Source organism: Herpailurus yagouaroundi, unplaced genomic scaffold (genome assembly GCF_014898765.1).
Source record: "Herpailurus yagouaroundi ecotype Mexico unplaced genomic scaffold, PumYag 184, whole genome shotgun sequence".
NCBI lineage: Eukaryota > Metazoa > Chordata > Mammalia > Carnivora > Felidae > Herpailurus > Herpailurus yagouaroundi.
Genome location: NW_024412415.1, coordinates 30,554,083 through 30,567,690, shown reverse-complemented (window position 1 = coordinate 30,567,690; position 13,608 = coordinate 30,554,083). Strand labels below are relative to the sequence as shown.

The window sequence follows — 13,608 nt, the reverse complement described above, 5'->3', positions numbered from 1 at the left end:
ACGAACCGTGAGATCATGAACTGAGCTAAAATCAAGAGTCAGACACTCAGCCAAGCCCCTGTCAACTACAATTTTTTAAAAAAAGAATATAAATTTCCTGCCAACCTCTACTTTGTTGCATCTCTCAAGCTTTGAATTATTATTTTCATTATCATTCAGTCTAACGTATGTTTTAATATTCATTACTGTTTCTTTCTTGATACGTGGGTTACTAAGAAGTATTTAATTTCCAAAATACATGAGATTTTCTAGTCATCTTATTATCAATTTCTACCTCAACTGCATTGTGGTCAGAGGATATTCTCTGTGTGATTTGAACCCTCTCAAATTTGTGGAGACTTGCATTAGGAAGCAGTATACAATCAAATCGTGTAAATGTTCTGAGTGTACTTGAATGTGTGTTCTAGAATTGTTAGACACAGGGTTCTACATATGTCTACTGGGTTTACTGTTAACTATTTACTCACATAATCTATATCCTTACTGAATTTTACCTTGTTATTCTATCAATTACTGAGAAATCACACTACTGTAAACGTCTATTTCTCCTTGTACTTCTGTTACTTTACATAATACTGAAGCCACGTTAGTTACATATAATACTGTTTTGCCTTCCTGGTGAACTGAAACCTCTATCATTATGAACTGACCATTCAGTCTCTAAAAATACATTTTGTCTAAAATTCTTATCTGATATCAGCATCGCTATACCACAGGGATCTGCATTTGCTTCTGCCAGGCACCTATGGGCTCTACCAACTGAGACCACTTTAAACTAAATTCATGACTTGAGGATTTTTAGATCGCCAAAACTGTACGGTGTATTTGAGCTACATAATCTTTTAAGAGCCAACTAATGATTTTAACTCTTCAAGGACCTTTTCCCCACTTTACTCAGTGCTAAGACATCTGGGGAGGAGGGGATGGGATGGATTTACTTCTAGGTCATCGCTACCCTAAGAGTATAGTCCTCTGAAGTAGTTTGTGCGAAGAAGGGTTTCCTGTTACATATTGCATATTTGATGGGTTTTGGTCTTATTCTGTCCCCTGCATCTGTCGGGCAAAGTTCAAGTGTACTCAGTTGAGCAAATATTCTCAGGGCAAAGCAGTTTCTATATTCGGCTTTACCAGAATTCCCACTTTAATTTCTAACCTGTTCACTCTTTGATGATTTTAAGATTTTCACTGAATATTTTTAGTTGTTCTTAGGATCTGCACAACCTAGCCCATCTTTCACTAGAGGAGAATTGTCCTTTTGCTTATGAAAAGAGGAGTGGTTAGAGACAAGGGTAAAAGGTGACTCTGAAGTTAGATGGACCTGAGTTCAAATCCTAATTACACCACTTTTAGTTCTATCATTCACTTTCAAATCCATAGCAACTATTTTTTTTAACTTTATTTAGAGCAGGAGCGCGTGCGCACGCACGTACGTGAGTGGGGGAGGGGCAGAGAGAGAGGGAGACAGAGGATCTGAAGTGGGCTCCGCACTGACAACACAGAGTCCAACACGGGGCTCAAACTCACGAACCTGAGATCATGACCTGGGCCAATTCAAGACTCAGACGCTTAACCAACTGAGCCACCCAGGCACCCCAGCAGCCATCATTATTTTTAAAACAACAGTAACACCACTTTTTTCACAAAACTGTTGCAAGAATTGAACAGTAACATGCACAGTCTGGCAGCTAGTAAGCACTCATATTCCGGTTGTTTTTCTTCCTCTGACTAGAATGCCCTTCTAAGCTTCCTTATCTGTTGAATACTATTCATCTTTCAAAATCCAGGCCAAATATTAATTCCTCTTCTCTCCTACTCACCTCCAACATTAATAGTTTCCTTACTACTTTGTCTTTATTGTCATTATAATAATTATCACACTGTTCTGCAATTATTGTTTATTGGTGCATGGGCCCCTCTAGACTTGAGCTCCTTGATGGCAGGGGCTGTGTCTTATTCATCTCTGAATTCCTACTATCTCAACAACTAGTGAACTGAAGTTAAATCAATGCATCCCATTTTCATAATTTCTGACAGAGCTACAGAGTTCAGGGAATTATCTGCTACCTAAGCCTTTAGACATTTAGATCTCATTTAAACCATTCGTATTTCATTTTGCATGTGTGTGATTAATATATGCACAAAAAAGTTACATAGCAACCATGGGGCTGCTATCTTTAAAAGGGACTGTTTCCAAAATCAGCCCTTGGCTGGCATCTGGGAACCTGGCTTTCCTCCATCACCTAACAGTTGGTTCACTGTGCCTAGATTGTGCTTACAATGTGATTAATGGTGAACACGAACACCAACTTTCCTTCTGGGAGTCTAGAATTTTGGTACATGGATACTGCACCTGTAAGGGGCTTCCATGGACAGAAACATTACATAAAAGTCACTGCATTTTTCACTGCTGGGAAAAAGAGCAACTCAAGTATACAACCTCACAGGAAAGAGGAGGATGAGGAGCCCTGTGTGTGGATTTCTCCATACTCCACTGTGTTTTTATCCTTTGCTGATCATATACCCTTTCACTGTTATAAACCTTAGCCAGGAGTACAACCATATGCTGAATCCCATGAATCCTTCTAAGTGAATTAGCAAACATAGAGGTGGGTGTTGGGCATCCGTGCCAAAAAGCGTCTCAACCCAATGTTTTATTTTGGAAATTTTTAAGTTCACTTTAAAAAGTGAGGGGAAAAAAAGAGTGTAATGAATACTCATATGCCATTCATCAATTGCTTGTATTTAATCACACTTGCTTTTTCTACTACATGATGTTTCTGAATCATCTCACAATGAGTTGCAGCCATCGTGACGCTTCACCCCTAAACATTTGAGCACGCTTCTTCTAAAAAGGACGATGTTCTCTTACATACTTACCACAATTTTCTCATACCTAAGAACAAAAATTCTGTATCATCTAACAACCAGTTTATATTCAAACAACTGTCTGGAAAAAAAAAAAAAACGTTTACTTGTTTCAGTTCTCTACTGTAACGCAAAACTTGGAGGCTTGAAGCGAAACTATGCAGGTTGACTGGGGTTAGATGGACGGCTCCCCGGGATGCTCGCTAGGCCTATATATAGTATATTGGGCTGAACATCCACTCACATGGCTCAGAGTTGATGTTGCTTGTCATCTGGGAGTTCAGCTAGGGCTGCTGACCAGAGTACCTGTGTGTGTGACCTCTCTCTGTGATCTGGGTTTCTTACAGTGGGGCTGCTGAGTTCTGGGAAGGAATGTCTTGATAAGCAAGTGTTCTAAGAGAGAGAAAGCATAAGCTGGCAGTTCTCTTAAAAAAAGTTAGGTCTGGGGCGCCTGGGTGGCGCAGTCGGTTAAGCGTCCGACTTCAGCCAGGTCACGATCTCGCGGTCCGTGAGTTCGAGCCCCACGTCAGGCTCTGGGCTGATGGCTCAGAGCCTGGAGCCTGTTTCACATTCTGTGTCTCCCTCTCTCTCTGCCCCTCCCCCGTTCATGCTCTGTCTCTCTCTGTCCCAAAAATAAATAAACGTTGAAAAAAAAATTAAAAAAAAAAAAAAAAAGTTAGGTCTGGAACTGACTACAGCATCATTCTGCAGCATTCTACTAGTTAAGCTGCCACAGGACCTGTCCAGATTCAAAGGAAGAGAAAATAGAGTCCACTTCTCAACTGAGCTCTTGACATGGGTGCCTTTAAACCACTACTACATGTATACTTTTTTAAAAAAACCAATCCAGAATCCAATCAAGGATCATACATCCCATTTGACTGTTTAATGTCTATCTTAACCTAATACAGACTTCTACTTTTATTATGTTTAATCCATGCCAGTTGTCTTAGAAAATATATCATGTCCTGGATTTGTCTGTACATTCCTTCATATTAACCATTTTTGACAACAATACTTCATAAGTGATATAGGCACTTCTTTTTTTTCTTTTTCTTTTTTTTTTTTTTGATATGGATACTTCTTAAGGTATCATAAGAAGAGGCCAATACTGTCATATGGGTGATACTAAGTTTGATCATTTGATTAAGAGACGGGGACCGCCAGAACCCTCTACTGTAAAGGTACTTTTTCTTTTGCAATTAGTAAATAATCTAACTGTCATCTCCTATTCTCTAACTCTTTCCTCCAGCTGTCACCCACTGTTAATCCTTGCCTGATTTGGAGGCTCCACAACGATTTTCTAATTCAATCATTCCTTCATTTTTTTTTTTAAGCTGGCATTCGTGTGTAAGGAAGAGCTTTTTTCCCCTTTCTCTCTCCCTTCCCTCTTTTATTTTAAATTGAAATTTTTATTGAGATCATTGTAAATCTACATGCGGTTATAAGAAATAACACTGAGGGGCGCCTGGGTGGCACAGTCGGTTAAGCGTCCGACTTCAGCCAGGTCACGATCTCGCGGTCCGTGAGTTCGAGCCCCGCGTCGGGCTCTGGGCTGATGGCTCGGAGCCTGGAGCCTGTTTCCGATTCTGTGTCTCCCTCTCTCTCTGCCCCTCCCCCGTTCATGCTCTGTCTCTCTCTGTCCCAAAAATAAATAAAAAACGTTGAAAAAAAAAAGTTATCTATAATCATTACTTCTTCCTCACCATAAACTTACTCTTAAATCTACTCTGATCTAGCCTCCATCCCTGCCATTCCACTGAAACTGTTATTATCAAGATCAATAACCTCCATGCTGGCAAACCCAATAGACATGTTCAACCTGTGAGCATCACTGGACACAGCTGAATACACCCCACAGAAACACCGCTATCCCCTGGCATCTAGAATATCAGAGGACACTGGGTTTTATGCCTCACAGGCCACTCCTTCTCTATCTTTTGCTGTTCTTCCTCCTCTGCTCAACTTCTAAATGGCTGAGTAGCTCAGGACTCAACCCTGGGCTGCTTCCTATCTCCTTCAGTTTTTTTGTTTTTAATTTTTTTTAACGTTTATTTATTTTTGAGAGAAAGAGAGACAGAGTATGAGCAAGGGAGGGGCAGAGAGAGAGGGAGGCACCGAATCCAGAGCAGGTTCCAGGCTCCGAGCTGCCAGCACAGAGCCCAACATGGGGCTCAAACTCACGAACTGCGAGATCATGACCTGAACCAAAGTCAGACACTTAACTGACTGAGCCACCCAGCTGACCCTCTACCAGTTTTTAATGTCTATCAGTTTTCTGTCATAAACTGGCATCGGGCCAAATTACACCCACACTATTTTATATGGCCTGCAGAAATTATTTTTGTTTTATTTATGTATTAATTTTTCATCTGAATTCACCACCAAGTACTTCCCACCCAGGGATTCTGCAGGAGCTGTTCCCTCTCTGTGTGACATTCAGTCCTCATCATTTTGCATGGCTTCTTCACATTTAGGTCTCTGCTCACATGACACTTCCTCAGACAGCTTCCCTGACAACCCAGTCTGAGGCGGTTCACATGATTCTTTCTCCTATTTGTCTTGTTTGGCTTTCTCCGTAACATTCACTATTAGCTCAAACTATTCGATGAACTTGTTTACTTCTATTATCACTCTTCCACCACCACCAGTGTCAGCACATAAACTTCATGAGAGGAGGGACCTCCGTCTGCCTTGGCTCATGCCCAAGTCCCAGAATCTGAGTCTAGAAGACTCCCAAGCATACAGTAGGCATTTACATACATTTGTTCAATAACTTCAGTATAAAAACTATGACTTTTTTTCATTTAAAAAAATCTGGATTTCCGGCTTCTCTTTCACAAATTAGAGAATTAGATGCCAACCTCAGATCTGCATTCTTGCACAACAGTAGCTCCCTCTTTAAGATGAACCCTATTCTCTCCAACTGACCACACTCCCCACCCAGCTCACTTCACATTTACTGGCGCTCACTATATGCCAGATATCGTTTAAAAAATTTTTTTAAGTTTATTATTTATTTTGAGAGAGAGAAAGAACACACACGAGCAGGGGAGGGGCAGAGAGAAGGGGAGCGAGAGAGAATCTCAAGCAGGCTTCGTACTATCAGTGCGGAGCCGGACTCGGGGCTCAAACCCACGAACTGTGAGGTCATGACCTGAGCCGAAACCAAGAGTCCGACACTTAACCAACTGAGCCAACCCAGGTGCCCCTGCCAGGTATCATTTAAAGTGTTTCACATTGGGGCGCCTGGGTGGCGCAGTCGGTTAAGCATCCGACTTCAGCCAGGTCACGATCTCACGGTCCGGGAGTTCGAGCCCCGCGTCAGGCTCTGGGCTGATGGCTCAGAGCCTGGAGCCTGTTTCCGATTCTGTGTCTCCCTCTCTCTCTGCCCCTCCCCCATTCATGCTCTGTCTCTCTCTGTCCCAAAAATAAAAAAAAAAAAAACGTAAAAAAAAAAAATAAAAAAATAAAAAATAAATAAAAAAAAAAAGATAGGTGCTCTTAAAAAAAATAATAAAAAAAAAAATAAAGTGTTTCACATTACTAGCTCACACGCAGAAACACAAAGCCCTATAAAATAGGTACTATTACAACGATTTTACAAATGGGAAACTAAGGCTTACAGAGGCTTTGTAACTTGCCCAGGATAACACGATCAGCAAGTGGCAAAACCGAGATTCAAATCAAGGCAAAAAGAGACACCCAGGCTCCTAATCGCTACGCGGTATTTTGGGCATTTGAGTTGGTAACCTTTGATCTACAGTCTCTACCTGGGTGAGCTCATCCTGTCTCAGGAATTTAAATACTACAACTTATTAACTGACAACTCCAAACTCTGCTATATTTCAGCAGTTCTGAAGTGCACATTTTTTTCACATTTAAAATCTCTAAAATCAGGATATATACTACCATAGATAGTGGCACCTTACAAGTGCTCTGGTAAAGTGGCAGCCATGACGTGGTTGTCCCTGGCTGAACATGTGAATTTGGCTATTGTTCCAGATGGCATGGCGACACGGGTGTAACTCAGTTTTTCAGTCAACAAACCACTTGCAGGCCATTTGAGGAAGGAGTAGGAGTCCTGATTCTATTCTGGAAATGTTCTGTTGACGTCTTCTGGTAACATCAAGAAGTGCCCGCATCAAAACTTATAAATAGGTCCTGATGACTTGAAAAAAACCAATGCTCATGTAGAGCACTCTCTCAGAAATGCTGCATTTCTGGCCCTCTTAATGGCACAGAGGATGATACCATGTGGAAAAGCAGGGACAGTGACATCTCTGAGCTGAAGGTGATTCAGAAGAGTGAGTTCTAAAATATGAAGATGGTTTAGAAATAATTTCACTAATTTATTTTGCTTAAACTTACATGTACAGAAGAGTGAACTATATATGCAAAGATATTTAGGACTTTTAAAACTGTTTTTAAAAAAAGAAAATAAGCAGCCCTGACAGCTGAAACTGATCTGACATTCACAGCTAGATCTCAAAATTATTACAAGCTGTTCTAAAGCTCACAGCAAAGCCATTTTTGCTCTCCTACACAAATAGTCTCAAATAAAACCAGCTGACCTCAGGTTTCTCTGAGACCATGATAAAATGACACAAAGTAAGGTCAACTCATAATTTTGTCTTAAGAACAGGTCACTATGCCATCCACAAAATATCCAATCATAGAAATGTCCCCATTTTCTACAGCATTGAATCTAAAATGAATCCCTACTTCCTTAGACCCTTTCCCAAACATCCAAGTTTGGGATTTCTATTATCACTTATTTCTGACACCCCCTTACTGAGATACCCCAAGATTCCCCAATACGTGTTCTCCCTCATTGAAACAAGCAATAAAGCCACTTGTTAAAACAAGGTGTTTCTGGGGGTCTTTGACAGAGGGGGTGTTGTATAAAAATGTCCCATTGCTGAACAATCTCACCAACAACCGATAAAGTTAGACTTTTCATCTCTCCCAATCTAAGAAATATTGGTTTACTAACAAACACTATCCCTTCAATTTACATGTCCCTGATTATAACTAAGATCAAGCATCTTCTCAGGTATACTGGCCATTCTTGTTTCCTTTTACTCTGAATTGCTTATATTTTCTGCCCCTTTTTAACGGGTAATATGTCTTTTCCTAATTGATCTGTAGTGGTTCTTTATATATTTCCGACGTTAATCGTTTGTCGGTGATATGTGCTGTAGATATCTTCTTCAGGTTTATCTTAAATTTGTTAATCTTTAGGGTTTATGCTTTGTGTGTCCTATTTAACACATTCTTCTCTGGTCCAATACTGTAAAGACAGTCTCCTATATCTTCTTTTAGTAGTTTTGCTTAGCATTCAGGTCATTAACCCACCTGGAATTAACTTTTGTGTATGACATAAGGCAAGGTCTTATTTTATCTTTTTGCTATCTGTGTTTTGTTGTTGTTGTTGCCATTGCTGTTGTTGTTTGGGGGTTTCTTATTTTTTATTTTGGAGAGAGAGAGTGTGTGCAGACAGGGGAGAGGGGCAGAGGGAGAGAGGGAATCTTAAGCAGGCTCCTGACCTGAGCCAAAATCAAGAGTCAGATGCTGAACAGACTGAGCCACCCAGGGGCCCCTCATTTTGTTATCTGGATTACCAATCATCCCCAAATAACTTCCCGAATTGTTCATCCTTTCCCCTACTAATACGCAAAGCCACCTCTGTCGTACAATACGTGTGATACCATATACGGATAACTCTGCTAATAGACTCTACCTTGTTCTACTGCTCTTTGGTTTCTCTCATCTAAGGTTTAACATCACAATATAATCCCTTTCATTTGAATAGCAATCTAGAATTTACAAAGCACTTTCACATCTATGATCCAATTCAAACTTTAAAAAAATCCTGTGAATGAGGGGTATTCAAACTTTGTGTGAAGAACCTGAGACACATAAGGGTTAAGTGAATTATCCACGGCCCCTAGACGGTAGGTAGAAGAGCAAGAACCCACCCTCATGTCTTCAGTTACCACTCTTTCTACCAGACTGTCTATCAACTAAGGACAACAACAGTATCTGCCAAAGAGCTCCCGAACAGAGGTATGCACTTTGTTCCCATATAACTTTAAAACAAACAAAAACCTTGATAAATGAACAAATGCTCTAACAACTACAGTTGCCGTAGCTGGCACAAACCTGTATGTTATGCTTATCTTGAAAATAAACTCTGTTGTGAAAAGGACTCTGCCCTAGCCCCCTGGACTCCAGCTGGCATCTTTGCTACTGCTTACCTCAAACTCAGACAATGCTGCAGTTGAAGCCTTTACTGTATACTACTCCTCCTCACATCAGTAGTGGTTTCTCCGCAGCCACTAACCCTGTACCTCCAAAGACAGAATGGAGACGTGAAAACTGGACAGTTCTTTGTGTCTCAGAAAGGGAGGGGAGGGGAGCTGCTGCCCCCAAATTGGAATTCAACACTAAAACTCACTAACATAGAAGCTGTGAAACATGCCAGAAAGCAGGGAGCAACAGAGAGCTGTCCAAAAACCCAGCACCTAGCTTAATGAGATAAGAGTAGTAGGCACGCTGCAAATGGTTTTCACTGAATAAGTGCATTGCTTCATTCGGACCCTGAATCACAGGTCCACAGCCCTGCACGGGGCAGTTAAGTGAGAAATTAAAAAGAAAGAGCAGCCCCTGACATTCAGAGGGTGGCCTGTCACAGCTTGGCCACATTATTCTCCTATTAGGCATAATGGCACAGAATACCAACCTCGGACAAGGTTATTATGAAACGTTAATGAAATGAGACAAAGGTCATTTCATAATTTTGGGTAAGCACAGACAAAAACATGGCCACTACGCTACCCACAAAATACCAGACACCCTTTCTCTCTTGGCCAAAATGAGTGACTGCTACTTCTCTACCAATTATTTTATTCTTTTGCTAGTCTCTCCTCCCAACAGATAAGATGTATTCAGATAACCAACCACAGAATTGTCCCTGTTTTCTGACAGCATCCAAATCCTACAATCAGTTCCAACCCCCTTAATGAGACACCATTGTCCCCCATGGGCTATACTCTCCTTGCTGGAATGAATAATAAACCCAACCTGTTCAACTAGAGGTGTTTCTCTGGCAGTCTTTGGCTGTCATGCATTGACACGGTACAAGTCAGAAAACCCAAAAGTCCATGCCTTTCTCTTTCTGGAAAGTTCTTCCAATCTCAGTTTGAAAAGAACACTTCATCTCATTTCTGAAGGTCATGTCTAACTAAACAAAAGAGAGGTAACAAATTCCTTTAACACCAGGTTAAAGGAGACCTGGTTCATAGTCAACTCTAATTCTACCAATAAACATACCCATACACAAAACTTTTTGTTTGTATAAGATAATATGTTTCTTCTAGACAGTATGCCCTTGGAAAGCTGAGACTATCTGACTCATCTTTATAAATCTCTAGTACCCCACACAAGGTAGAGGATTTCTTTTACGAACGGTACTAACATGTTGCTTTTGGAGGAAAAATGTTTTTCCCAAACATAAAAGGATTCTCTATCCAAAAGAAACTTCCATTTTCTTCCTCCACCTTTACATTTCCTTATCTATAACACATTTCAAATGTAAACTTTTCGTGTTTCTAAACATACCAAGTGTGATGAACATGTGTTCATACTTCTTAACTAAGAGGTTGAGATCTCTTAAGACAAACATAAGTATGATGCATTCTTTCATTTGTCCAACTAATTTCCATTTCTTTCCACCACCACCCCCCTATGCCCTTAAACACCTTTAGTGTTTGCAGCTTCAAAAGTATCCCAGAATAGTACATCCTTATTACATGATAACATCTAGAGAGGACAGGGCCTGAGTTTAACTGGTCTACATAATGCTTGACTAAATACCTTTAACAAGAGACTGTCATAACTAACACACATTCCACACTTATTGAGTGAGAACCCTCTCCAAATGGGGACTTTGATTCCCATCAACAAAGATTTTGTTTGTTTCCTTCTTTATTACAACACCCTGAAGAGCACAGAACATTTACTCATCTTCTGATGCAAAAATATAATTCAGTCTGGTTTAATACATTAAATGACACACCATGCAATGTCACATCCTATTTAAAGGCATTCTGGCCAGTATTGTCTTCATCTTTCAACAGGAAAACAGGTTTAAATTCCAGAAACAGATTCAATTCAACAAATTCAAATCTACACTGAAAGAGCACCTACACGCACTTCACAAGACAATATGCCAGGCAGGCAGAGGGACAGAAGCACAAACTCCTGACTCAGAGGCAGTGAGCTGAGTGGAGTGAAGGAGGTTACGAATTGCCACAGATATCAGGGACAAGTAGGGAGTAAGGATGACTGGGGAAAGAACATTCCAGACTGAAAACTCCAGTTTCTCAAAGACTGGAATCCCGGATGCTCTGGACAGAGGCAGAGGCTACACAGGTCCTGGGATCTCCACCATTTAGGGGGCAACAGCTTGTTCATGGAGGAGGCTAAGGAAATCAAACATAAATGTTGGATGTAACTTAATTTTTAAGTTCTCTATGCAACTCCTCAAACCTGAGCTCATAGCCTTCAGAATAGGGGCGGAAATCACTTTCTCGGGGTTCCCCGGATTTTAAAATTAAAATTAACAAGAATGATTTCCATCACTGAACGGTTGGAAGGTGGGTGTGGCCCCTCTGGGGCAGCGGCGGGCCTTGTGAACGATGGACAGGCCCAGCTGGATCTCTCAGGCGAACGCCAGGCGTCCTAGCAAGCCACGGTCACTCTGAACCCCTGGCCCAACGAGCTCATCCCACGTCTCCAAGGGCCTTGGCGAACTCGAACCCCGGCGGCCAGGCCTCCAGGGCCGGGCTCGGGTTCCATCAGGCCTCAAACTGCGAACAAAGAGAAGGCCCGGGCAGCCTCTGAGACCCGCGCAGGACTCACGCAGCACCCGAAGGTACCTGCAACCTTCAGGGGGTCGCGCCCCAGGCCCGTGGTGTGCGGGTGCGCCTCGACCAGGGCCAGTTCCTGCCCGGGCCTGGACGCCGAAAGTGCACCGCGTCGCCGAACCCGTTGGTGCACTGCAGGCTCTCCAGCGCGCACTGGGACAAAGAGAGTGGCGGGGATCGGCGGGTCCCGGGAGCTGCGACCCCGCGTTCGTCCCGCCGCCCGCAGCGGCCTTTACCTGTACGTCACTCAGCTCCACGCGCAGATACAGCTCGCGGTGTCGCTGAGCCCAGTAGACGTGAGGCGTCAGCACCTGATTCTCCATGGCCACACCGCACGGGGCGCGGGGAGACCGATCGCTGCGCCTCGCTGCCTCGGATAGTGAGAGACTGGTGCCGGTCGAACGCAGGCCACAAACCCCTGCGCTCTTGAGCGCCGGCAGCCGCCAACCTCGAGACACCCCACGCTCGCAGGCTGCGCCTGCGCAATGACGGGGGAGGGGGGCGGTGGCGCGAGCTCTAGACCTTGGCGCGAGCAGGGCGGGGGCGGCACGGGGCGCAGAAGTGGGAAGGGGCGGGCCCAGCACGAGTGACGCCAGAGCTTGATACAGCGGTTTGGGGAGTTGGAAGTCAGCAGGTGCATGCAAGGCCCTTTCCCCTCTTCTCCGGGGCGATGCTTTAAGATAGGCTTAAAAATGAAAAGTCCTGAGACTCATAAAGAACTGATCAGCGTGAGAAAGGGATTGGGACTGATGTATCTGGAAGATCAGCCCGTTCTATCACCTATTTATTTCAACGTTTACTGAGAGCTTATTAATTGCGCTGGGCTTCGAAGCTAAACACTGGAGCTAAAGCAGTAAGACACAGTCCCTGCTGTCCCGAAATCCTGTAATTACAGACACAATAAGAATGATGATATTATAGGGGAAGGAGTATGGGAAGAGGGTGGAAGGGTGTTCTAAGAGGGAAGAGTAAATGTAAAGGCCCGAAATTTTCAGCGCAGTCTCATAGAACTTTATGCGGTGATGGAAATGTTCCATCTGCGCTGTTCGATTTTGGTAGCCACCAGCCACATGAGACTTTGAGTACTTGAAATGTGGCTTGTGAGACTGAGAAATTGAATTTTCTATTTTATTTACTTCTAATTAATTTATTTTTTAATATGTATTCAGTTTTGAGAGACACAGTGTGAATGGGGGAGGGGCAGAGAGAGAGGGAGATACAGAATCTGAAGCAGTCTCCAGGCTCTGAGTTGTCAGCACAGCGCCCACAGACAGACCGGGAGATGATGCCCTGAGCTGAAGTCGGAAGCTTAACTGACTGAGCCACTTGCGCCCCAACGTCTAATTAATTTAAACAGCGACACAATAGTGGCTATCCTATTGGCCAGAGCAGGAGACTTTTCTCTCTTAAAGTAAGGGACCCAGACTAGATACAACACTAATTTATGTCTAATTTAAGCTATCTTGTCTGTATCCACTTTCATCCCTAAGTCTGCTGCAGTGAAGAGTTTAATAGGAAGTAACATTACTATGAAAACCAGAAGTCTGGGACAAAAATGAGACTTATAATTCAGTTCTGTTGGCACCTATTTATTTAGCAAAGTGCTGAGCACAGGGATCCAGAGATGAAGAGCTATGAGACGGGCTCGGGGCGCCTGGGTGGCTCAGTCAGTTGAGTGTCCCAGTTGGGCTCCCGGCATGATCTCACAGTTCGTGAGTTCCAGCCCCTTGTCAGGCTCTGTGCTGACAGCTCAGAGCCTGGAGCCTGCTTCCCATTCTGTGTCTCCCTCTCTCTGCCCCTTCACTCCTCATGC

General features: G+C 43.0%; 1 protein-coding gene across 1 annotated transcript in view; it reads right to left on the bottom strand.

Annotated features, from left to right (window-relative positions):
* HACD3 (3-hydroxyacyl-CoA dehydratase 3) overlaps nt 1–12,280 on the bottom strand; it is a 38,479-nt gene extending 26,199 nt beyond the window's left edge. Inside the window, exon 1 of the mRNA XM_040493007.1 lies at nt 12,032–12,280. Coding sequence (XP_040348941.1) covers nt 12,032–12,118 — 87 coding nt within the window. The 5' untranslated portion in view covers nt 12,119–12,280. The remainder of the gene's footprint in view (nt 1–12,031) is intronic.
* Nucleotides 12,281–13,608: the final 1,328 nt, after the last annotated feature.